General features: G+C 46.4%; 2 protein-coding genes across 3 annotated transcripts in view; one reads left to right on the top strand and one right to left on the bottom strand.

Annotated features, from left to right (window-relative positions):
* RSRC1 (arginine and serine rich coiled-coil 1) overlaps nucleotides 1-16,160 on the bottom strand; it is a 179,267-nt gene extending 163,107 nt beyond the window's left edge. The window contains exons 1-3 of the mRNA XM_076341466.1: nucleotides 16,074-16,160; nucleotides 8,175-8,369; nucleotides 5,513-5,638 (exon numbers count right to left, since the gene is read on the bottom strand). Coding sequence (XP_076197581.1) covers nucleotides 5,513-5,638; nucleotides 8,175-8,362 — 314 coding nt within the window. The 5' untranslated portion in view covers nucleotides 8,363-8,369; nucleotides 16,074-16,160. The remainder of the gene's footprint in view (nucleotides 1-5,512; nucleotides 5,639-8,174; nucleotides 8,370-16,073) is intronic.
* A 1,928-nt stretch (nucleotides 16,161-18,088) lies between these two features.
* Nucleotides 18,089-22,966, top strand: SHOX2 (SHOX homeobox 2). 2 transcript variants are annotated; one of them, XM_076340676.1, is made up of 5 exons: nucleotides 18,089-18,356; nucleotides 19,792-20,000; nucleotides 22,359-22,416; nucleotides 22,515-22,607; nucleotides 22,683-22,966. In XM_076340676.1, exons 1-5 carry the CDS (start codon nucleotides 18,089-18,091, stop codon nucleotides 22,964-22,966), a joined length of 912 nt encoding a protein of 303 aa, XP_076196791.1. The 2 variants fall into 2 exon arrangements, with proteins under 2 accessions (XP_076196791.1, XP_076196792.1); XM_076340677.1 differs by having other exon boundaries at nucleotides 22,515-22,603; nucleotides 22,715-22,966.
* Nucleotides 22,967-26,158: the final 3,192 nt, after the last annotated feature.

The following is a 26,158-nucleotide window of genomic DNA, read 5'->3' on the forward strand; positions in this document are numbered from 1 at the left end:
CCCATTAGCGCGTGCTAACCAGAACAGACAGATCCAGCCTGTAACTAATAGGAAGGTTTGAACACAAGTTAGTACAGATTATGTCTTGCTCCGACACTTGTTATCAGCTGTAAGATCTGATAGGCCAGAGTTTTAATTTGGAAAGACCCTAATACGTTAATACTACCACACTAAAATAATATGCATGGAAAAAAAGAGAGACTAACTGAAGACAGACCCATTCCTAGTCACCATTCCAAGTAATGCAAATACAAAAGCATTCAATGATAATACTGTTTATATCTTTGAAAAGTCTTACAAACAACATTTCACTGTGCAATATCGACTCTTCAGTAAAATATTTCCTAGCAATGGTTTGGATTGTTTTTAAGAAGATATTAAAAAAGGAAATTCTCAAAGACAAAAAAAAACCCTCACGCAAAAGATGACTGACCCCTGCCAGTACTAAAAACTGAAACCTGCAAAAAGCTTAAGATCTTCCCTATACAGTGGCACTCTATAAAGAACACAGGTAAACAACTGATACATAGCAAGGATTTATAGCTTGCCCAGCCATGAATAGGTATCTGAATGAAGCTATGACCTTTTTGAGAACAGATCAAACCCAATGGCAAGAATTTCTAACTTCAGGGTAAGCATTGCCTAGTATTGTATTCGTGTTTGAAGCAGCAGTGTTGAAAATGCGTCTAGAAAGGGGTGAAGGGAATTCTTGTAATTCTATCACTGCTGTGTGTCATAAACCAGGCAATGCAAATTACACTACCTTTAGAGGTCACTAAATTTGTGAACCTGACTATTCAGTATGTATACCAACACAGCACTATTTTAAAGAAATTAGTGGGGTTTTACTCTTACTTATTTAATGACCCTTTTCACATTGCACTTCTCTGCATGACCACAGGACCCTATTTTTAAATATTACAAACTCTAAGTGCTAAACACAAAGAATTTGGCAAGCTATGAGGGTTGAACGTAAGTTAATTCTAGCTTACATTGCTAGGATAATGGCAGCTTCAGTCAACAAGCTGCTTTTTCATACCAAAAAACAAGCCTATTCCAAAGCCATCCATAGCCTGGATGGCATAGGTCACCCTGCCATGGGACTGCAATAAGATGCACACATTTCAATAGTAAATCAATTAGACTGGAAGAATGGTAAAGAAATAAGATGTAACCATGTACCCACGCACACACTGATCAAATGCTTCCTTTAGTGACAGTCCAAAGGCATCAATTCTACAAACAGGATTACTTTACACACGATGTTTTCTCTTAGATATGTATAGATGTACTAGCTGTTATTGTGTCAATCTTTAAGTTGAACTGTGTTAAAGATATTTCAAGGCAGCAGTTTTCAGTTTAATGTAAAGGGAAAAGCCAAAAAGCACTTGGCAGACAATAAAAACAAACTTGCATATTTAAAGGCAATTATAGTGAAATACTCTATAATCACAGAATTGTATGACATCAAGGAATAAAGATTAAAATCTTTTGGTTAATTCTATTTAAAGCTACATGAATTAAAAGATTTGCATTACAAGTTCTGATGTAAAGCAAGTATTTTCATATACGATTAACTTGCAGAGCAATTGCAGTGAAACTCTAAAAATATTACCAAGACTCTATCCACATAGAAATTATATGAAATCTGAGTTTCTCCATTCCGGAGAAGCATACTATTCTAATAAGAACTATCCTAATCTTCACCCAGCAATAATTTCAAGATGATATTATTATTCTCATTTCCTTGAATAATATCCATACTCCAGGGCCATTTTCCTTCTCATATTCAATATCATGCATGCTTGTATCAAAATTCCTTTCTTCATATCCTGTCACAGTATCAATCACTGCCTCCTGTCCACTCAATCCACTTTTGATTTATCAGCCGCCGTCTTTCTGGACTCCATAACTCGACCCAAACCATTTTAGCAAGACATTGACAAATAGCACCCAGTATCACATCAACCTGTTCCACTTAGTAAACTAAGAAACAGTAACTGTGACATCTCTGCATAAGTATTCCATTCTATTCCCCAGACTGATGTATATTAATGAGGAGATGGTATTTGAAATGCTTCTTCCACATCAGCATCTAATATGATCAAATTAGGAAATGGGATGATTTATTAAATTTCGTAGAGCTGAAATATTTCTTTATATCACTAGATGTGTGGTTTCAGAAAGTGAGCTGTTGCTTTCAATTTTTCTACTGAGGATGTGCCTGCATTTCACAGACGAATTATTGTCTTTAAAAAGATTGCAAGAAGGCGAAATGTTATTAAGCAAATGCTCAGTAAAACAAACTAAATCGGTTTTAAAATTCCTAATTTAATGTAAATCTTGGTTGTTTTGCTGAAATTCAGTTTGTGATCTTATTAAGTCATATTTGCATTGTACTATCTTGCTGTAGGACAGCTTTAAATTTATAGCATTACTAGGAAGCCCCACTTTTTTGACTCTAAAAAAATGCATCTAAAATAAAATAGTTATAATATGGACAAGTTTTCTTATCTTCTAAAATATAGCACAAAAAAATCATTTTAGGTTACAAACAATATCTACTCAAAATATTTTTAAAACGTCATTATAAAAAAATCTAACTTTTCAAATTAAAACTTGGTATTTCAGTATTGTATACAGTTGGAGCTCTGTAAATCATACACTCAAATAAAACACCTATGTTAGAGAAGTTATTAAAAAAAAATTACGTTACAGCCACATATACTTTTACCAGCATTTTCACTACCTTGAAAAACAAAATATCTTAATTTTATGGGGGACTGTGGGGAGAAAAGACATTATGGGATACAGAATTTGTGCCATCTGCATGACTTATACCAAAAACAAATGCAGTGATTTAAAGATACCATGTAACGGATCTTAGCTTCCAATATGAAACTAGTTTTCTAGTGTCAGTCCCGTTCCCATTGCGGGGGGGGGGGAGAAATCACAGTTGCTCAAGTCCTAAAGATGGTACTCTGAAGGTACAACAGTAACGTTACAAATACAAGTAGCATAGAGAAGATCTTCACTTTATTGCTGTATGTCATATTGCGGCTTTTCAGGTGGGTCAGTAGATTTTACTCCCTGCCACTAGCAATTCAGAAGTTGGAGATCAACAAGAATACTTCAGTGGGTAATGCACTCTTTACTACACTGACACAAGGTGGCTGCCTGAGCTACTTCTGATCATTTTATTAGCTAGTTTACATAAATGTTTTCTTCAGTACTTACCTTTAGAAGTCATATGAAAATAAGTTGCCCCACCCCAAGCAAAAAAATTAATTAATTACAGATGCCAAATTCTTATGAAAATTCCACTTCAGTGCTACAAATACATACATTTCCTAAGACAAATATTGTCTCTTCGCATTTAACAGCTTTGAATGGATTTTTCTTGTCTGACTGCTTTTTTAATTAATTTCAACTTCTGGTATCCACAACCTCCAACAGCAAGGGCTTCCACAGCTTAATTATGCAATATATAAGAGCCATCTCCTTTTATTTGACTAGGATCTGCCACCAGCTGACTTCATTCACTTTGATGCCTGCCCCAGGTCTTACATTGGAGGAGATAGGAAACACTCATTCGTTAATCATCTTTTCATGCCATTCATTTTTTAATTTATTTTTTTTTATACTCCTCCATCATATTCCCTCTTTCCCCCACAATCTCTTTTCCAGCCTGATGAATCATAACGTACTCAGTCCTCTTAGGAAAGCTGTTCGTACTTTCGATTGAGTGCACAAGACAGATTTTGAGATAGCGAAGAAAAGAACTATTTAGCACGGCTGCAACTGCCTCAATGCTAACAAACAGGGAAAACACAGGCCTCCAGTAGCAGCTTTCTGCAACCTACTTAACTCTTCTCCAGAAAAAAGATTAATCCATGGCTTCTCCGTGTAACATTACAGCAGAGAGCAGACTTGGAAAAAATTACAATAAAAGATTCAATGTGTCCTGTTGGTTTTAGTTTTATGCTTTTAACATGCCAGAAGACTCTTCTGTTATAATTTAGGATGCTATTTATAAATATTTTCCCTGAAGAACCATGTCTGTGAATAGTAATATCATTTAAAGTGACCTACAGCTATACCTTCGTAGCTACAGTACTGAAAAGCTAGTATATTTTATACATAAAATATTTTATACACAATATTTCCTAGCACAAAATGAAACAAACAGTAGTCATGTTTTTAAAGTTTTTAGGTGCATAATTTCCATATACTCTGATGACAATTAACATCAGTGAACCCCTTGGAAGAGATGACCATTAGACTATGTCTAATGAGATCTGCAGTTTATACTCATTACAATAAAACAGAGATCTTTAAATCATGTTACTCAGCATTAGGAAACATGATACCTGACAAAAAAACCCACCTTCATTTTCACCTTATTCTTTTGACATTTCATTGTTTTAAAACTGATTTTGTTAGCAAAACAGTGGATATTTACAGGAATATTTCTACACACAGCATAGTAGCTTATCTGGGGTCTACAGCTCAGACGGTAAGTATACTCAAAGAGAGATCAGACAGTTTAAATAACCAAATTGCTACTACAAAGGCACTGTAGCAAAAAGTGTCCAGACAGCTATTATAATGAACAGCTGTGAATAAGTCAAAGTGAAACGTTCACATCTTTCAACAACAAATTTTCAACATTTAGAGGCAACAGGTCCACTGATTTGGCATGTGAAAATAACATCTTTTACTAAATTCTTGATGCAGGTATACAAAATTACCTGGCCAAAGATCTGTAAACACATACCAAAAAAGCTTTGATCTGCCTGATAGACTCAATAATTAATTTAAGTTCAATAGAAAATGCTAACAGTAATTCTGATATCCAGGGATAAACTTTATTTAAACTTTTTAATTGAAAAATACACGCACACAAAAGTTGATCTTCTTTTAATTACAAAAGTATGAAGCAGGTTTTATAATATAATTTGCAACATCTGATTAAGATTTAAATATTTAAATTATGTTTATTATTGAAAATATCCATTTGTCACAATCCAATTTATCAAAAATTTGGCACCATAGATATCTTTAAATATTGAGAAAAATGTGCATAACTAAATACTTGTCTCTTTCCAAGGCAAATACAGATGAGAAAAATAACAGTTCAGTCTGATCTTCAGGGAGCCAATGTTATGCATAGGAGTTACGGAAATCAGTAATCAGAAAAAATCCACAAGAAGTTTTCAGATGATTACAGTTAAACTAAGGTGACTCTATTAATGCTTTTTGCACTCAGTCAGATGCAAAATATATAACTTATCTTCAAAACCAACTGTTCCACCAGTGTAATTTAAAGATTTAGTACACCAAAAGCACAGCATAGAGATTTCAAATTAGGAAGAGTTTCAAGTGACATATAGTTTAGATCACTTGCAACCATTTTTTCTAATATATTCCAAACTCAGTAACTATATGGAGATTTTAAATGAATGTTTTTACAGTAGAAATAATAATTCTTTTTCCTAGAAAAGAGTCTTACCTTCTTGTTCTACTTTTTGATCTCGATCTTTGAGACCTGTAGGATTTGCCTCTGCCCCTTGATCGGCTACGACTGCGTTTTCTTCTAGAACCATATGAAGAACTACTGCTCGATCTGTGTCTGCGTCTAAAACAAAACCATGCTATTAGTATGCTACTGCTTCTAAAAAGAAAAAAAAGGAACAAAAAACCTAACAGTTTACTTAAAAGGGACATACAAACCTGTGTTTTTTGTATTATAATGTTGTAGAAGCCTCAAATACCACTATTACACTGTAATAAGTAATTCACATACACATGGACAATGCCTGTCTTAAGAGTTTACATTCTAAAATATACATCCCAAGGCAGGAAAAGGGCAGGAGAGACAGAAGTTAACTGATTTGCCCAAAATCATGCAATACCTCAAAGGCAAAGCCAGGAACACAACCCAGCTCTCAATGATTTTTAGTCCCAGGACCAGCTCATTGGAACTCACTCCCTGTTTGCCAAATCTAAGCTTGAAGAAACATTTAGAACCTACATTCTCAGCAGGATTTACACAGAAATACATTGTATGGGATAAGGACTACAACTCCAGTGCTAAAAATGAAATTCATAAAATGTTAACTTCTGCATTGCTACTCTATACAATTATTTCCAGTCATACTACGTACATGCATAAAATGTAAACATGAAAATGTATTTTAAATTACGTACACCTAAAAATATTTTATGTATATATATAACCTTACAATTTGTTATCTCAACTTGCATAACATGCAATCTTTGTTCTGCTCTGATGTAGGCAGACCCTCCCCCACCCTTTTCTTTTTTAGTACTATTAGTAATCAAACAATCAGTGTTAATTTATTCCATTTGAGCTTGTAAGTTTTATCCTGAATTCAGTCAGAAGTCAGAAAGGTATCTTCCCTTTCCCCTCCCACGCAGCCTCCCCGTTTCATTTATTCAAAGAACAAATTCTTATACACATAGGAGAAAGGTGAAAGAATAGATAATAAATACATAAATTAAACCAACTAATCCCAAAACTGGGGGGAGGGACACCTTCCAAGTCTTAATCTTAAAATTTTCTCTCCAACTCCATCTCCCTAACAGCTAACTAAATAACAATTACAATCCGTATGAGAACCTCCTTATTTTTGGCCTTTATTATGTTCGATTAATATTAAAATATAACACCACTTAGAAACACTTCTGTAATTCAGGATGCAGTCAATGTGATACGTGCTTATCTAGTGTAAGGGAAAAGGCGCTGTATTACGTACAATTAGTGCTGCAGTAGTCCAAACTGGAAAAGATATATAGGTTAACTACTAAAGAACAGGTCTTCATCTGAAACAGGAATGCAGTGTTCCTGCTAAATGAAGATGAAGAACAGTAATCTTAGAGACTGTTGCTTTTGATTCTTAAGGGTCAGAGATAAATCCAGCAGGACCCCAGCGTGCAATAGTGACTTAACTGCCAGGAGCAAATGCCCTAAACTAAGGGCAAAGCAAAGGTGCCAGCCAGATCCTAAAAGCAGACACTTTCGTCTTTTCTGGATTCAATTTAAGTCAACTGGTCTTCATCCAGAGTCTAATCTCCCTTCAAGCTCTGTTTTTATCTGCGAGATAGCCATGCCTGCACTGGACTAAAGAGATTCATAAAGCTGCATGTCATCAGCATATTGTTGGCATCGAAGCCCATGTCATCTCACTGTGTCCCCTAAGGGCTGTATGTAGATGCTAAGCAGGAACAGAAGAAAGGGGGGATGAAATAAACAAATAAGAAACCCCCCCCAACCAGCCAACTTGCCCCTCATTGACACACTCTTCTGCCAGCTAAAGAGAGATTTATCAGGAGCACTTTCTAATATATTTACAGTGCAGCTAGACACAATGAGTATTTTCCAGCTCCACTTATTAATAAATTGACCACCACCTGTTCAGTTTGACTCCAGGATCACCACAAGTCAGACTGAGACACAACAAGGGTATTCAAAAAAAGTCAGGTACTGAAAGGGGCCCTGATGAAGGAAATACGATGTTAGGTCAAGAAAAAATTGGTAGATGTAGCCACATGATCTGTGTTCTAAACACCTGGCTGACTACTGTATTCTGTACACATAAAAAATAGCAAGAATAATGGCAAAAACTAGCTGTTGCAGCAAATTTATAGACCTACTATAAAATCACTCTAAGTCTTTCTACTGAGAAAGTTTACCTTGTTGTCTGGAAAGACCTGCTTTGTTTATTATGACAGAAAAAAGTAACACCAAATAGTCTGTAACTAGCTGAATGAAACTACTTTTCAAACTGGTGTTAATGCATGAACTAGTCTATTTCCAAAAAGAGATTCCAAATTCATTATTTAGAAGGAGGAGAAAGGAAGAGTTATTTTTAGTTGGCTGGTTTTTGTCTGTTTTAATAGGGAAGTTACCTTTGGATCTGCATATACACTAGTTTTGTATTCTTGGAGGGGGGGAAGGTGTTTTGGTTTTTTCTTTAAACGTAAGTGAAAATATTGCCACATCTTCCAAGATTCAGAGCAAACTTTGCTATAAAATTCCAACCTAGAACTGATTACACATTGGATTGAAACACTTTCTAGCTTTCTGTCATAATATGAAAGAGCTTGATTTGTAAACAACTACAACAGACAGTAAATTACTACAAATGCACCTTTTCTCATAAGAATGTGAACGAGACTGGAGATCTCGAGACCGTGACCTTGACCTTGATTTCCTTCCAGATTTTTTACGGCTGTATGTTCTGCTGTCTGAGGAGCTACTTGAAGACGAACGCCTGCGGTGTTTCTTTTTCCTTCTGCTTTTGTTCTCTTCTTCTGTGTCCGAGGAACGACGTCCCATTTTTAAACTATGTAAAAACAAAAATTCTAAACTGTAAGAAAGTGTCATGTCTACATTACATTGTCAGGTACATAAAAAAATATTTAGTGTGTATGCATATATAAATAAACATATTATTATACCATTTTAAAACTTATCATGTGAATAGAAAATTTGGTTTGCGTGCAAAAATCATGATTTTAATATAAGACATCAACAAATTCATGTTACCAAGCAAATTTTAATTAATTTATTATGGTATCAAATATTTGTTGTAAATTTTCACAAAAGCTATTTCACAACCATTTTAACAGATAAATGCACTGATAAAATCATTTATACATCAGAACATATTTTCATTTTAGCTTATTTTTACGTTTTTGCCTTAGATATTAATTTTTCAGAAATTTGGGGAGTAATGTATAAGATACTTCTAATATCTGATATTTCACTTTAAGATGCTACGCAGTCAGTAGTACAGCATCTGTAATACGTTTAATTTACAATCATAAATGAAGATCCATAATACTTACACAACCAATAGAATGGAGTCTATTGATTTCAGCTACTGGTGTGACTCACTTCATGTGTTTTTAGGTTGTGCAATTAAAATAATGTACACTTTTGTCCTCCTTGTCATAATTAAAACGTGTTGAGAAAAAGTTCTAGAAAATTATTTTTAAATTAATTTAAACTAGAGTTAGGTTGATTTTGGTTCTCAGTTTAGATCCACTCAACTTTAAATTGCTTTATTCCAAAATCAGACCTATAAATGCTAAATTTCAGAAATGTTTCTTGATTGCCAATGTGTTTACTTGGACAATGTTTAGAGACTTTGATAACAGATTTGAAAAACAATGGGGGGTGGGGAAGCCTGCCATTCATTTAATTATTGCGAAGACTATCATCTTCATTTGGAACTCCTAAGAGATCAGTTTCATTGCTTCACGATTAAAGAAATGCTGCTTTTCTTGACTTTCCAGGTTGCAAAATGCGCATAATGCTTTAAAACTGTTTTTCTGTCCTAGCAGTATCAGCCCTATTGACCCAAGACTTCAAGACCCCTCTTCACACACACTTCAGCTAATGGCAGTTAGTAACAGCCCCTCTTCCCGAGAAGAAACAGTTATTTCAAGGCTCCCTAGCTACTTCTGCACTGGGAAAACAGGAACTCATAATTCTTTGACATTCATATCAACAGCTAGATCACGGATATATTTTGCCACAATATCACCTGTCTTTAACCAACACTGAAATATTACAGGTCCTCATATTTCTAGCCTAAACAGGTTGAACTTGTTCATGTTCTGCATACAAACTTTTGCCCTTCCTCACACCTTTTATTACCTAGGCACCAGACCCTAATCTCCAGGGTAGAGATTGAAAACAGAACAAAAGAAGTTCACCATTAAGTATGTTTATGCTTAAATTCACAAAAGGTTTATGTGCAAATACAAGTCTTGATTATGCTAGGCCTTTTGGTCAAAATGCATGACTAAGCAAAAAAAAAAAAAAAACCAAAAACATGTTTAGTTCCACGAAGTCTCTTAAACCTACATTTTCACCCTCAAGTTCCCAAGACAGCTAAAACTGTTTTGCACACAATCGTATTTGCTACGGTCCTACAGTAATATATCTAAACACCCTAGAAGGCATGGGATTGGCAAAACCAGTGTACTGTGACCAACTGTCCCAAGGGAGCCTTTCAGGTAGCTACACGCAAAGTACAACAAATATACAGACAATGCTACGTTCGACAGAATTTGAAGACTATGTCAGAGATGCAGGTTGGCTTGTCAAATTGAGACACACTCCTCCCACGCTGCTGAAGCTCGTCCTAAGGACTGCTAGACCCCTGGAGCCAGAGCAAGGAAGCTACAGCAAGCACGAGTCAAAGGGACATCCTCCTGGAAAGTGCCAAGTTCTGGACCTGGCATCTACTTCAAGGAGAGTTTCCATATTTTATCCAACAGTTGTTTAATGCAAAATACAAGACAGTCCCTTAAGTATCTGGATTTTCTTTGATGTTCACTAGAGTTCACTTACTGCCACAATCAAAACAGTAGCTATGTAAACTCATTCCTATGTAGCCAAATCTCTGTGGATTGCAGACGGCTCTTCAGCACGCAACTCGGAGCTATCAGTTCCATTCCTGCAGCCAGGAGTGCCTACAAATTAGCCGTTACTAAGCTTTGCTGCAGTAAATCCCTCTATATATTTACTTCACTTCTCAATAGTTTCTGTTTACAGCACTTTAGAACTGGTCCTTCAGCTAACAATCTAAATAAAGCATTTTTGAAATATTCAACTTAAAACAGCAAATCTCCATGCACCTCAACCAGCAAAATTTTAGGAGGATGAACTGCTATGTAAGAGAATTTCTTTTTTAAATGAAGTTATTTCTACCATCTTACTAAAGTTAATCCACACAGATTTTGAGAAAAACGGAGGCAGTACTTTACAGAGTATTTAATCTCATTTAAGGAACTATGACTTTAATTTACAGTTCTGTAGAGGAATGCCAATTTATAGCAACGCACCATCTTGTGCAATCTTCTTATTTTTTTCCCCTTGTAGTAAAAGATTTACAGAGCTCCAAGGTACTAACAGTTATTGAATTGTAGAATAAAGCCCTTTAAATATATACTGATAGAACAATCTTCAAATGAACATGAACCTGAATCTCAAAATTAAAATAAGCAGAACTGCTCAGGAAGATGAAACTGCAATGCACAGATTTTAAGTTAAAAGCTCAGAGACCACAGCTCATGACAGCAAGATTAATGAAAGAGACCAGAGAAACAAAGAGTACAAAAGACATTTCTGCCAAGATATTCACCACTTGATGTGGATATCATTATGAGCCAGAACATTACACTTCAACATATATATCGTCTAACTTCCTTTTTTTACCATCAGCTTTTTTCCCCCCATTTGGACATATAACAGGATTAAGCAGCATATAAAACTAGTGAAACTCATTATGTAAATCTCAATTTTGTGTCTTCAGGAACAAAGAAGAACTACATGCCATGGCCCTTCCCTATTACAGGACAAGCCCTACAGCATACATGCACATACTTGAGCCTTGGGAGCTCCAGGAACACGTGGTTTACCATGGATGAGCTACAGGACAAAGGCACACGGGTGACTGATGCTCTACACGTTCTAGAATTTCCACTGGAAAAGAGGTTGCCAGAAGCAGACTGTTGATCCTGGAACAATTTGTGCAGCCAAGTCCTAGTAGCTGTCTCCTACAAGGATATCTTGAACATATACAGGCAACAAACTTGTCTGACAGGCACTATCTTTCACCAGGGTCTTTAGACCATCCCTTCAGTACATGACACACAGTTTCCTGTGAAGACGCCTCTTATAAACATAGCACTTGAGAGTAGTCAATTATCAAGACCTATAGCAGGTTAGTATTCTCCCTGACTACTGCCTACTCCCTCCATACTCCTGAACAGACCTGGGAAAAGGGACTGCCAGCGTTGATTGATCACACCAGCTGAAGCCTGATGGATGGAAGAGTTGTTCTGGCAGGTCAGCAGTGGTCCATATACCATTTCCACAAACAGAACTGTATAATAGTACCTACAGATCGCAGAGGAGAACTAAGATCACTCGGGGAACCTTAATTAGCAAAATAATGAAAAGGGGAAGAAAAGGCAAACAGAAAAAATTAAGACTCATTACATAGCATCATATGCTGAATCTCATGGGATTTTTCCTACCTGGCTGTTTCCATACAAAGTCTGTAGATCCACCACAAAAACTTGTACCACAGAGTTAACGGCGTGACATAAGAGAATTCACCCTTATAGCTATGGGGAATCCCATTTTTAAGGCTCCTTACCCTTACTTCTCAGACAGAAGTGTTAAGCCGTATGTATGTGCAATAGGACATAAGCTTCTGCCAACCCCTCTTTATGTGTAGGCACTGTGGAAGATATGGCTCTCAATGCCTGGCAAGACACAGGAGGCTTTTTTATCCTGACTATGAAGCAATACTAGGAGAAGAGGGGGAAGGAAGGCATATTAACAAGCACCAACGGCAAATGAACAGTTTCAAGTGAACTTAGAGCCTGGGTTACATCCCAGGCGTTCGTGGGGAGACAGTCTCCTAGCCATCACATCAGTGAGGCTCATTCTTTTCTATCACCCAGCTCCAACCTTCCCCCTGCGTGTTTCTCATCCACTCTTAGAATATTCCCTCACCCACTTCTGAATTTAGATCAAACTACTCTGGTCAAATAGCAAAGGAACACTGAGAATTCAGAAGATGCTGTCGCAAGATACGAAGACCCACAGCTATGTGGAAACTCATGCTGAAGCCTGAGCTGGAACATAACATCATCAAATTAATCAGCTACTTAAGTATTTTTGAAGGTTCTATTGAACATCTGTGAACTTCAACATTTTGAAGGCTTGCAATTTGCCTGAAATTGAACAGCTTTTCAATAGAATGACTAACAGCTGGACCTGATAAATTTTAAGTCCCCTTTCTGGAGCACAGGCATGTTGGAGTGTCTTAAAGACAGGCCTCCAGGCCTTTGGGGTTTTAATAGTTAATTTTTAAGTCTTGTTTCTGAAAACTGATGCTGCAACACTTTGGTTGAAATGGAAACAAAGCGCATACTCTCATACATGCATTTTGCCAAGAGAAACACCAACATCAAAAATTTCAAACTAACTATTTACATTTGGCAGTTATAAACAGTGCTACCAAGCTCACCTGCAAACAGCTAAGTAACCTCCCACCCTGCATATAACAATGTAAAGAAAACATAGATGACATAGGAAACAGACTTCTCTACAAAACCTATTCAGAGAGAGTAAGGTACACTTTCAAATGTAGTAAGAAGTATACATTCATTGATCTGACCTTGTTCAATCTTGTTTCATAGCTTTTTAGAGTTATTTCAAGTGTGCAATACATATTTTCAAGCACGAGTTTCAAATTATTACTGTATTTAGTGTTGTAGATTGTAAGAAAATAGTATCTTTTGGTTGTTTTTAATCAGAGGCTGTTATCCAGTAAACATCAGTGCAGCAGACTACACCTTGAGCACAGCATCCAATTAAACAATACAGTCTTTAGTTACCATAATCAGCCAGAAGTGATGGAAACAAAACAACCTCCACATTTGTTCAGCATGAAATCCAAACAATTTATGTTTGTTAGTTACTAAGGGACTTTGATTATAACTGACTTGCAATAATCACTAACCACCTGCACAGTTTATGCAGCATCTCTACAAACAAGATCCTTTAAGAAATTCTCACACATTGTATGGGCACTGATGGAAAATATACTGCAACCATCTCAGTATCCCCTTCTTTCCTGCTGAACTGCAGGAGTCCATCTACAGGAGAGAATTAACAAGTCAGGATGAGATGCTACTTGAGCTTCAGCCAGGAAACAAGGTTAACAAGTAAAATTTATTCTAAGAACTGGACAAACATGCTCACTAGCTAATAAGTAGGAGTCAGTGTTACTAATGGCAATGCTGCTCCCCAAAAAAAGGGAAACCACAAACAGGCAGAGGGTAGAAGTCCCTCTCAGACAGTTTCTATGTGTGCACAGATCAAAGAGTGTCTTTGTATCTACCTCCACCAAGCTTGCAGTTATGCGGAAACTCTTCCTGCTCTACAATTCAGAAAAATTGCTCTTGGTAGAAGAGAGTTGATTAGAAAAGACAATAAAGTTGCTGTTCTTAAAAGGGCAGCAACCTGAATTATTGTTGTTGATTTTACATACTTATCCTCTTTCCCTTTGCCAAGTTTCCAGATCACTACAGGAGGAACACCTGAATCACATCTACCAAGACAGCTACCATAATTGGTCACCTCAGAAGAAAGTCTAGAGATCAAAGAATCACAGGAATTCAGCTACTTTCTTACAATCTCTCCCATAGGAACAAGAATCCACAGACACCAAACATACCACAACATTATCTTCCGGTTACTTAAAGGATGTCCTCTTTGACAATTACATCAACAGTATTTTTCAAAATCATTAATTTTGAACTTGAAGAAAGTTTGTCTCAACTCAAAATCATGAATGAGCAATTTATAGTAACAGCATTCCTTAATTCAGCTTCACATCTTTAGATTTCAAAGTTAAAGGTGGTAAAAACTAGGCTCAAGGAGACATCACATGCCCATGGGTCATCCAGGACACCGACAGCAAAGTAGAGAATTGAACCAAGGCCTTCAAACCCTAGTATGGCGCTCATCTACTAAGAGCCAGCCTCCACAAGCCATCTTTTGCTCAATAATTCTTAATTCTACAAACTGGCCTTCCACAACATAACTGTATTTTCCATACTTGAAGGCAGTAAGAACTACAAACGTTCCTATTTTAGATCAACCCAAGTAAGTTCACTAAGGGCATTAATTAATCAGCATTTCTTCCACGTAACCAACTTTTAGAATAAGCTTACAGACCAACTAAGCTTACCTGAACTTTATGATGCAGCTTTTGGTATTTCTTTTAAATCAAGTTCTAAATACCTTCCTCACTCATGGTGTACAAGATCATGCTAAAAACACTTAAAATAACATGTTTAAAATTCATCTCAGAATCATCATGTTCATCATTAGAACAGATAAACTGTTAAAAAAAAAGTTTCATTCATATCTGAAAAAGTAGCACCCAGAATTGTATTTAGCTGAAATATAAAATGAAAATACTTAAAATGACTACTGCTAGAAACAGCACATCAGATACAGAAGAAACCGAATCACATACCTTCTTTACCAACACTTTCACAGACAAGAGCTAGGAAAATAAGAATCTACACGAGTAATTTCCTCTTATCACCCTATGAATCAAAACATAAAGTAGATTCCAAGGGCAGGTGCCAGGGACAGTACCACCCCTCACAGGTACTACGTGCTCCCCACTCCCATCAGTTGGGCCCTGCTAGTACACAGCAGAAGGAAAAACAGACTTGAAAAAGACTGGGAAGAGAGCAGTTCCTAGTGCTCCGTGCCAGTTTCCACCGGGAAATCCGACCAGAGTCAAAAGAAACACACCCCGGGCTCAGCTCTGCTCCCCAGCCGGCTGCTCGGCGCTGCTTGTCTTTGGCAACGCCGTTCTCTACGCGTTGCTCCTGCTCTGCCCCGCACAAGACGTTACACACTCCTCTGCCCGCACACACAGTAAGAGGCTACTCCTAGAAAAGACGGACACGTTTATGACTGGGGTTATCACACACGCACGCACCCTCCGCACTCCTCAGCCGGTCACGGCGTTCCCCGCAGCCCGCCGCGCCCCAGAGCGCACGGCAGCGCCAGGCCGCCGGGAAGCCGAGCCCGGCACCGGCGGGACCCCCGCCACCAGGGCGGGAGGCCCAGTAGGGGAAGCAACGCGCAGCGTTTCCACGCCTGGAGCCGCAGGACCCGGCGGCCGAGCCTCGCAGCCCGGCGGGAGCCCGTCCTGGGGCTCCGCCACGGCCCGGGGCGGCCAGGCCGCGGCGGCGCCCCCGGCATCGTCATGGCAACACCGGTCAGGCCGGGCCCGGCCCCACGCCGCCGCTCCCATCCCGCCACCCCCCGACCCGACCCGGCCCGCAGCCCGGGGCCGCCGCGTCCCCTCAGCGCGCCGCGGCCCTGGGGAACGGCAGCAGGCCGCAGGGCGCGCCCGGCCCCCGCGGCGGCGGCCCGCGGCGCCCTGCCTTATCCCTGCTGGGGGAGGGCTCGCCACCGGGCCCCACCACGTTACCTGAGCGGCGGAGCAGCCAGGCCGGGCCGCGGGAGCGAAGGCGCCGCCAGGCCGCGGCTGCCGGTTTGAGCGCAGCGCCTTCCTGGGCGGCGGGCAGGCAGCAACAAGCCACCGCCGAGCTCATCCAGGCGGCCAGGCAGCGCCGCCGAGCGCCGAGGAATCGATGCGGCGTGCTCGCCGCCCCGGCGGGGCGAGCCCGCCACGCACCACGCGTGACGGGCAGCGAGGGGCGCGCCGCCGGTCCCGGGGTCGGGGTCCCCGCTGCCCACGGGCGGCTGCAGCAGCCCACGGCGCGCTGTCTGCACCGGGCGCAGCGTGGTGACAACCGCAACCGCTTACCGGCACATTGCCGTGGCACGCTGCGGTCCGCCTCCCCCGCGGGTAACGGGTTCCGCGGGGGCGCGGGGCGCAGGGACAGCGACGCGGAGGGTTTCTCGTTTCAGCTCGAAGTGATTAACGAGGGTCGATGTTTCCCGGCACTAACAACCGCCCCCGTGGCCGAAGGGGCAGCGCTTGCCCCGCGGCGTGGGCACCGCACCGAGGCCGGGCTGTGCCCCGGGGAAGGGAGCGCCCCAGCCGCGGGGTGAGCACGTCCCGGGCCACGACCCGCCGAGCCGGGCCAAGTTCAGCCTCCGCCGGGCAGCGGCGAGAAACGTAACGAAACGATTTAATCCCTACGTTTAATTCTGTCTTTTGGCGAATTTGGTTAGTTTAACGCGAGTTTCCGAGCACACGCTCCCCGTCACGGGAATTGCGAAATGTTGCGTGAGGATAAACGAAACATAAGGATGGAAGAGTCGCTGACGATCATCTTTCCCGTCGGCAGCCGGTCTGTTCCCGTCGGGACTCCGGTGTCCGATCCCCCCGGTACCGAAAATGCCTCCCGGGGCGGAGCGGGGACAAGCGGGACCGGTTCACCGGTGGCTCGACCCGCTCTGCTGCCTGAAACGGGAGTAACAGTAAATCATTGCCTATCGCGGCCGAGGCGTGTGTAATTGGATCTGAAGAAATGCTAATTCCATCCTCGATACCGTACCTGCTCGAGTAAATAAACGCTCTTTTATGTAAAGTCATCTTTCCAAAGGTCAAATGAAAAATCAATACATAAGCAAGCGTTAAACAATTTTGAATAATTTATTAGGATTCTAGCAAAGGTGCAAAAGAGACGACTTCTGTCAACAAAAGTACTCTCTTAATGGGATTTAAACAACAAAGGAAGAACAATATTAGCAATAAATAGCGTAATTCGCTCTAATCTGATGCCTCAATTCGCCGCATGAGAAAACGTTAATGATACGGCTGTATTTGTCACTGTCAATTAGCCGGTAATTTATTTGGTGGATTTGGGCGTCCACGGAGGAACTTTTCCGGCTCCCCCGCCGCTCGCCCGGGGACGGTTCCACGGCTCCACGGCGCTGCGCGGCGCCGCGTACCGGCCAGGCTCCCGGCGGGGAAGCGCCCCTTGCCTCTGCCCCGCGGGGCTGCGCGGGGGGCGGCCCCGGGCACCCCCCGCACCCCCCGCCGGGGCCGCCCCTCGCCCCGACCCGACCCCCGCGGGGCGGTGCGCGGGCGCGGAGCCTGCGCGCCCCCCCCGCCGCCTCCCGCCTTGGCCACTCCCCCGCAGCTCCGGCCCCTCTCCCGCGCCGCGCTCGCCCGGGACCTCGCGCACGGGCCCGCGCCTAATTAAATTAATTAGGGCGCAGCGCGCGGCGGGCGGGTGGGCCGGCGGCGCCCTGGCCGCAGTGCCCCGCGGCGGGCGGCGCGGCCGGGCGGCGGAGAAGGGGTCCATTCAGAGCTCCGAGGGGAGGTAATTCGCCGGGAACAAGGGGCAGGCTTTGCAAAGTATAAATAGTGCCACTTCAATCGCGGCGTCGCTATCAGACCCCGAGAGCCCTGCACGTCGGGCGGCACGGCTGGGCTCGGCTCGGCACGGCCCGGGGCGCCGCCGCCGCCACCACCCCGCCCCGTGGATGCCCGCCCGGGGAGCCGGGGCAGCGCGCCCCTGAGCCGCGGCCATGGAGGAGCTGACGGCGTTTGTCTCCAAGTCGTTTGACCCCAAAGCGAAGGAGAAGAAGGAGCTCATCACCTACCGCGAGGTGCTGGAGAGCGGGCCCCTGCGCGGCGGCGGACCGCGGGAGACCGGCGGCACCGCGGCGGAACCGGGCCGCGACGAGGCGGGCAGCCCCGCGGCGCGGGCGGGCGGCGGGCGGTCCCCGCCGCGGGAGCCCGACGCCGCCGCCGCCGAGAGAGCCGCCGAGGCGGCCACCCCCAAGCTCAGCGACGGTAACGGCGGCACCGGGGGCTCCCCCTTCTTTCCTTCCCCTTCCCCTCCTTCCCCCCGTCGGGGTCGGTACGCGCGGAACGGAGGCGGGAGCGGGCGATGGCCGCGCACCGGGCGAGACGGACCGCGGCCGCGGGTGGAAGGGGCTCGGCAGCTGCAGCGCCCGTGGGGAGGCTGCGATAGGCGTTAATGAGCGGCTTTCCATGTTTTCCCAATTACGGGAAATATGCGGCCAGCCTCGAAGTTTATATTAAAATATTTAAACAAGCGTTTAACTCGCTCATAACACGATCTGTTCCTGTTTAGCATCCCACGGGAAGCCGCGCTGCCAACGAAAGCCCGGACACGCGGGCCCGTTCGTTCTCCCGCGGGTCTCGGCAGCGCGGGCTGCGCGGACGCGCGTGGGGCCGGGCTGCGCTGCCGCCGCTCGTCCCCGGCTCCGCGCCGTGCGGTTCCGCGCCCCGGCCCTGCCGGGCGGCTTTCTTCAGAAACGCCCCGTGGTTATTCCGCGTATTTTCCGCGCCGGGGCGATGGCCGCGGTACCCGTACCGGGGCCGTCTGCCGCTCTCGGCAGCTGCGGGAAGGCAGCCGGGCCGCGCCGGCGGGGCAGCAGCGCGGAGCGCGGTGTCCGCGCCCGCCCGCGGGGCAGGGCCCGTCCCCGTCGCCGCGCGGGGACCCGCGGCTCGCTGCCTCGCTTTTGTTCGGACAGGCGTTCCCGGCGGAGCGCCGCGCGGCCGGAGCATCCCTGGCAAGGGCTAATAAACAAATTTGCGCTAACGAGCGCGGCGCGGGGGGAGCTGGCAGCCGGGGCAGGGCCCGGCGGGCAGCCCTGCGGCGCGCAGGTCCCGCGGGGGTCCGAGCAGGGACCCCCGCGCTCGGCCGCGGTCCGGCCTGGGGCGCGTCTCTGGCAGAAAATTAAACGAAAACAAAATCCCCGGGCGACGGCGGGCTCGGGCGCGGGGCGCGGAGGGGCCGCGCTGGCCGGCGGAGCGCACCGGCGACCTGTTGCTGCGCTTCCCCCGGGCGGGCAGCGGGGCTGGAGACCTGCCTCTGGCCGGCTCGGTGCGGGCCCTTCGGGCGGCTGCCGGCGCGGCCGGAGTGCGGGAGGCGGCCGAGGCGGGCCCCGCTCCCCGCCGCCAGCGGTTACCGGAGCCGAGCGGCGGGGCCCGGAAAGGCAGCGGCCGAGGCGGGCCTAGCGCGGCCCGGGCGCGCAGGCCCCGCTCCCGGCTGCCCCAGCCCCGGGGGGGCTTCTGCCCGGTTCCCCCGGCTGCCGGGCGCTGCGGGCGCCCGCGCCGCGGAGGGGGGCGGCGGGCTGGGGGATGAGCTGCGGCGTCCTGGCTGCCTCCGCCCCGGCGCTGGCACCCTGGGCAGCCCCCCCAGCCCCGCAGTCCCCCGTCCCGGCCGCCCCGCCTGTCTGACTGCCTGTGTCGTGCCCAGTCTCCCCAGAGCTGAAGGACCGCAAGGAGGATGCGAAAGCAATGGAAGACGAAGGGCAGACGAAAATCAAGCAGAGGAGGAGCCGGACGAATTTCACCCTGGAGCAGCTCAACGAGCTGGAAAGGCTTTTCGACGAGACCCACTACCCGGACGCCTTCATGCGGGAGGAGCTGAGCCAGAGGCTGGGGCTGTCGGAGGCCAGGGTGCAGGTAGCCAAGCCGTGGCCGGCTGCGAGGATGCGTGGGTGCCTGCGTGCGTGGGTGTGTGTGCACGGTGGAAGGCGCCAGCTCGGTAAAACCCGGCCGTGCCCTGTCCCCCGCGGCGCTCCCGCGCCCCGGCCGAGAGAGACGAGCGGGGCTCCCCGCGCCGAATTGGTCCCAGCAAATCTGTAAAATCACCTCCCCGGGCTTTCTTGTGGTTTGGCCTCCCTGCAAGTCCCCTGCCCCTCGCTCTGTCGCGTTTTATTTAATCTCTGCGTTTGTTTCACCTCTGCCTCGGCAAGAGCTACAACGGCTATTTTGTTGGCGTGGGCTGCGGTCCCTCTCCGGGCTGCTCCTGGCTTACCGGGCGGACGTACCAATTAACTTTATAGATGTAGTGACCATAAACTAAATTAAGAACGGCTAAGTGCAAAAAAAATTTACAGTCCGTTTCTCGTCGTAGTTCTTAAATCTTGAGGGAAGCGGCACGAAAACTGAGCGAAGTGCACAGACCGGCTTTGTGCGGATTTATGAAATACAAAAGTCTGGAATAAAACCAGGCTATTTTAAGCGTTCTCCCGTACCGAGAAGCCACAGCTTCCTTTGATTTAACCTGCGCGTTTAACCTCGGGCTGCCCTCCCAAAGTTCTTCAAAATCGGTCCCTGGGCTGTTTTCTGCGAGTTTTGTCAGGATGAGATGAAGAGTGAGGAAGGGTCCGGGCTTTGCCCGGCTGGGGAGGAAAGTAACTCCTCAAACGAGAACAAATGTAGCTGCTCCGGTGTATTTCCGTTCTAATAATAAAAGAAGAGAAAATGATGGTCATTATTTGTTTGAACACATGGAGTAGTTTTAGGCCCCTAACATCTGCAGCTGTTAGAAAGTATTGCTGTAACAGATACTCCCCCTCAATCTTTGTGCTCGTAGGCCACCATCTGCACCGAACTATGCGCACAATCCTTGTGGGGTTTCCCTGCATCTTGTCATAGGGTAAGGACAGAAACAGAGCGGTCACGTCGAACCGAAAAAGTAATAATAAGCAGCTTTTGTCATCACAGCCTGACGCACACGAAAAAAGAGCCTTCATTTTCCCGCTCGCCCGTTTTTCCGCCGAGGCGGCCGCCTATTTACGCCCAGCAAATCTTAACAAAACCAAAGAAAACAAAGTTGCTGGGCTTCAACTCGGCTATGAAAAATGTCAAAGGGAGGTGCTTCCTTCTGCTGGCTGTTTGCTCCACAAAGAACGCGGCGGCGTATAATCCGCGCTCCCATTATGCCAAATCGCAGGGTGCATAATAACTTTTGGAGATTTACATAGATTAAACCCATTCCCTTTAAATAGTTCCGGAAAACGCTTTGCAATAATATTTTGCCTCGCATCTGCACTAATTCGTAAATTATGGAATGTGCGTTTCCGCGGGAGGCTGAGGGCGAACATGGCTGTTGGGCAGATTTTGCTTGGCTGAAGTAAATGACAGGGCGGGGGAAATTCACATTTATATTTGTCTCTTCAAGTAAGACCTCAAAAAAGATTTTTTTTTTTTTTTTTTTTTTTTTTTTTTTTGGCCGTGGGGGAAGGATTGCTTGGTGGATGTGGCTTCTGAGATGCGGTGCAGAGGTCTGTCTTTAAACAGGAATGTTTTAAGACGCGCTCTCCCTCCTTCCCTCCCTCCCCTCTCTTCTCTAAGCGAGCAGAACTTTATTCGGGAAGTTTATTTCAACAATTCCTTTTCCAATATTAAAAGTATGTTCTTGTCTAACGCGCAGCCTTTTCTGTGGAAGCAAATTAGATTATCATGATAATGAGACAATTATCCCGCTTCTGTGCTACACTCCACTGCACAGAGGAACAGAGAAATTCTAAACTTCTTTGTAGCGAAGCTTTTATGACAGTAATTACCCCCCTCCCCCCAAAAAAGTGAGTCATTAAACTCTTTGGTGTTTAGTTTTTCTTGAAGATAAAGCTAATTAATTTATTTATTAATGAGCACGATCTTCTTAGGCCTGACGGTGCAAACATCCAAACCCATTATCGCCAGTTAGTATTAGATATCAGGGGGAGATTCAGGTCTTTTGGGACCCTGATATGGAAAGACGAAACCGGGGCTCAGAAAGTAATTTCTCTGAAACGAGCACTCCGCGAATGTCGATTTTCTGTATATTTTGACTCTCTTCCCTTGCCTTTTGCGTTTCGGAGCTCATGAGCGGGGGCTGCCCGGGAGGAGGGAGCCCAGCCCGTGCCGCAGCCGGCTTTCTTTGTCTGCCGGGTTTTTTATTCTCGGTGGGTTTATTTTTTTGCGCTTCGCGTCTTCCCCGCGGCGGTGGCAGCGCGGCCGTGACGCCCGTGTCCCCCCCGCCTCTCCCCGCAGGTCTGGTTCCAGAACCGAAGAGCCAAATGCCGAAAGCAAGAAAACCAACTCCACAAAGGTACTGGGGAGGGGGGGGCGTTGCGGAGTGCCGCGGGTGGGTCGGACGCGCGTGGGGGGGGCTCGCCCGCGCTGACCGCCTGCCGCTGCCTCCCGCAGGGGTGCTGATCGGCGCCGCCAGCCAGTTCGAAGCCTGCCGGGTGGCCCCGTACGTGAACGTGGGCGCGCTGCGGATGCCCTTCCAGCAGGCAAGTGGGCGGCGGGGCGCGGGTGGGTGGGTGGGAGTGGTGGTGGGGGACGACACGCGTGACCACCGCGCGCGGGTGGGTCGCTGCCACGCGCCGCCCTTCTCCCGGCAGGTTCAGGCGCAGCTGCAGCTGGACAGCGCCGTGGCCCACGCGCATCACCACCTCCACCCGCACCTGGCCCACGCACCCTACATGATGTTCCCCGCTCCCCCCTTCGGGCTACCGCTGGCCACCCTGGCCGAGTCCGCCTCCGCCGCCTCCGTGGTGGCCGCCGCCGCCGCCGCCAAGACCACCAGCAAGAACTCCAGCATCGCCGACCTCCGCCTGAAGGCCAAGAAGCACGCCGCCGCCCTGGGGCTGTGACCGGGCTCGCTCGCTTTTTTTTTTTTTTTTTAAATGAAAAGGGGGGGGGAAACAAAAGACGTGGGAGAGGAGAAACTGACGGGAGATATATACTTATTTAAAGAATTAGAGGAACTAGACGCGCAGCTGGGAAGTTCACAGGTTTTGAAACTGACCTTTTTCTGCGAAGTTCACTTTAATACAAGAAATTTGATAAGAGAGGCGGGCCTCCTTTCACGTTGCATCAGATACTTGAGTTTAACAACCACGTCTGGAATAGCGACAAAAAGAAGAGAGAGAGACGACGACGAAGAGGGGGGAAAAAAAAAAAAAAAACCCACGGGGAAAAAAGAGACAATGATTTCTCTGCGAATTTCTAATGGGAAACTGTCCGGGATACTTCCTCCAGCAGCATTCCGGGTTGCATGTATTTGTATTTCATTGATGGAGTCCTTTGATTCACTTGCACTTCACCCTCATCTTTAGTAGGAAAAAACAAAACAAAACAAAACAAACAAACGTGGCTGGGTTCTTTCTCTTTTAATCTCGGAGGGAAGCAGAAAGAGAGAGGGAGATCAAGCACTACTTTTTCCACTCTTAAATCTTTGTTGGTCGTTTGCTGTCCCACCTCTGAAATAAAAGGCAGCGGAAAGCATCAGGAGAGCGGAACGTGCCTCCCTTTGCGGGGTCTCTCTTGTCCGAAGGGCAAAAACAAAAGAAAAAAAGAAAAATAATAAAAAAAGAGTATTTAATTCCCAACCACCACTTTACACAGCGGCAAATTCCAATAAGAGGTACTGGGTACATGTAAAATATGTTGATACACACGAACAAAGTTTATTTTGGCTATGACTTGTGAATCGATAGTTGACTGTCAAACATTTACATTTTATCTCATAAAGGTGTATCTATTCACGTAATCTTGTGATTTTTTTTTTTATTATTATTATTTGAAAGACGTATAGCTATTTAACCTGGGGTACCTTGCAGTCGGTGATTGTTATCCCAGTTTGCCATCAGACCCTCATGCTTATTGCCAAGACAGAGGGAAAGCTCTTCTACGCGAACTTTGGTATGGACGGGCTTTGTATCTATTTGTTCTCCATGAAAACAAAATTATTTATATTGACCATATTTTTTCTAGTGTATTTTAAGTTATTTAAAAAAGAAAAAAAGAAAAAAAGATGCTGTTATTTCATTACATTTGTTGTCAGTACAATATATTTTGTTTCACTCAGGTTTGCTTCACCTTTTTTAATCAATTTTCGACGTCACGAATTTCAATAAGTGCCAAGTAATGAATTTAAGACACTTTGCGACCTATTGACTGAAAAGGGTAACGTTTTGGTGGACGGTTTCACGTCACCTCTGGTACTGTTAATATTAAATCATCGGTGATATTCTTTCTTTTCTGTGTTTACACCTTCTGTAGAGCTCGCACGTTTCTTTCTGCTCCGTAGATATCGCGACAAACCGATAGCGCCCAGCACGACGAGGAAGCACCGCTCACCTCTGCGCATCTTTTGTTACCACTTTATATCAGTTTTCCTGAGTTTCGGCTTCACAAAACTTATCGCGGCGTTTTGATTTGGCTTTCTTTTGAAGAAAAATAGACCGGTGGAAGTTATATAGCAATTGTGTCTTTATAAGTTCTGTCAAGTTCCCTCAGGTAATAAAATCGAGGAAAGTGTAATGGCTCAAAATATTTTCCAGGGAAGGAACGGGGGGAATTGGCACTGTGCAAAATTCGCACCTCCCGCCGCCGCCCGCCTCCCTCCTCGCCCCCCCGCGCCCGAGCAGCGGCGGGCAGAGCCCGCGCCCCGCGGCGGGGCGGCCCCGGCCCCGGGCAGAGCTCCGCCCCGGGGCCGCAGGGACCCGCCGTGCCGCGGCGAGCGGTTGCGGCGCCCCGCTCCTCGCCGGCAGCCACCCGCCAGCCCGTCCTTCCCCGCCATGCCCGGCACGGGGCCCCGCCTGGCGCCCGCTCCTCCACGCCGTGCCCGCCGGGGCGCCTCCGTTCTTCCGAAGGCTCCGTGAGGAGGGAGTGCCCGCCCCGGGAGCTGGTGGGGCGGAGGCGGTCGTTGTGAGGGGACGCGCCCGTCATGGGCGTCCCTGCGAGGGGAAGGCGCCCTCCACGGGGGTCTCTGTGAGGGGAAGGCGGCCGCCATGGGTGCCCCTGTGAGGGGAAGGCGCCCGCCACGGGGGTCCCTGTGAGGGGAAGGCGCTCGCTATGGGTGCCCCTGCGAGGGGAAGGCGCCCGCCACGGGGGCCTCTGTGAGGGGAAGGCGCCCGCCATGGGTGCCCCTGCGAGGGGAAGGCGCCCGCCATGGGTGCCCCTGTGAGCGGAAGGCGCCCGCCACGGTGCCCCCCGCGCCCAGCCGCGGGAGGCCGGGCAGCGCCTGCGGGAAGGGGCCAGCCTCGGCACAGCGGGGGAAGAAGCCGAGCGCTGCCCGGGGGCTGCGGGTAGCGCGGGCGGGCCCGCTGGCGGGGCGCGGAGGCGGGTGAGGCGCAGCCCCCGGCGCCTCCTCGCCCTCGCCGGGGGCGCGGCGGCCTCCGGCGAGCCGTGGCCGCTCTCCGCGGGGAAAGGCTTGTCCGGGGCCGGCCGCCGCCAGGCTGCGCGCAGCGCGGAGAGCCGGCGGCGCCGCTGGGTCCCGCGCCGGCCGAGCGGCCGCGGGCGCTCGACGGAGGCAGTCGGCCGGCGGGAGCGAGCCCGAGCTGTCCCCGCGGGGTGGGCAGGGGCAGGAGCAGTGTGCCCCCCAGGAAGGGAGCCCTCCCGGAGAGGGCTGCAAGGAGCATCAGCAAAGTCAGCTCGGACGTTTATATGCTAATAACGGGCAGAAAATGATAGATTTTATGTTAGGTAAAACAGCTTTATTCAAGCAAAAGTAAGATACTGCTAATTACAAAGTCAATAAAACTAACGTTGGTGTCGATTGATCCCTGAATAAAGAAGTTAATTAATATGTGCACGAGCAGCTAATGTTGCAGCCTGGTCATTGTGGCCCCGCAGTTCACATCCGCCGCACAGCCTCAAATATTCTCCAGATAAACTTGTCACGTCTTACCTCCTCTGTTTAAAATACAACTAGTTTAAATATAGTTGCCTAACAGTCTTGTGCAGGTTATTGATGTACGTAACATTAACTGTGATGGATGCATACAATGTGAATTTCAAATCTTTACAATATGATCAGATATCGGCATGTCTGTTGTGTG

Source organism: Aptenodytes patagonicus, chromosome 6 (genome assembly GCF_965638725.1).
Source record: "Aptenodytes patagonicus chromosome 6, bAptPat1.pri.cur, whole genome shotgun sequence".
Lineage (NCBI taxonomy): Eukaryota > Metazoa > Chordata > Aves > Sphenisciformes > Spheniscidae > Aptenodytes > Aptenodytes patagonicus.

Bases quoted from the DNA above. Each gene is read 5' to 3' on its own strand.
- SHOX2 (XM_076340676.1), top strand. From the start codon at position 18,089: ATGGAGGAGCTGACGGCGTTTGTCTCCAAGTCGTTTGACCCCAAAGCG. The intron at 20,001-22,358 runs GTAGCCAAGCCG...CTCTCCCCGCAG, and splicing joins TGTCGGAGGCCAGGGTGCAG to GTCTGGTTCCAGAACCGAAG. The intron at 22,608-22,682 runs GTGGGCGGCGGG...GCGCGCGGGTGG, and splicing joins GATGCCCTTCCAGCAGGCAA to GTCGCTGCCACGCGCCGCCC.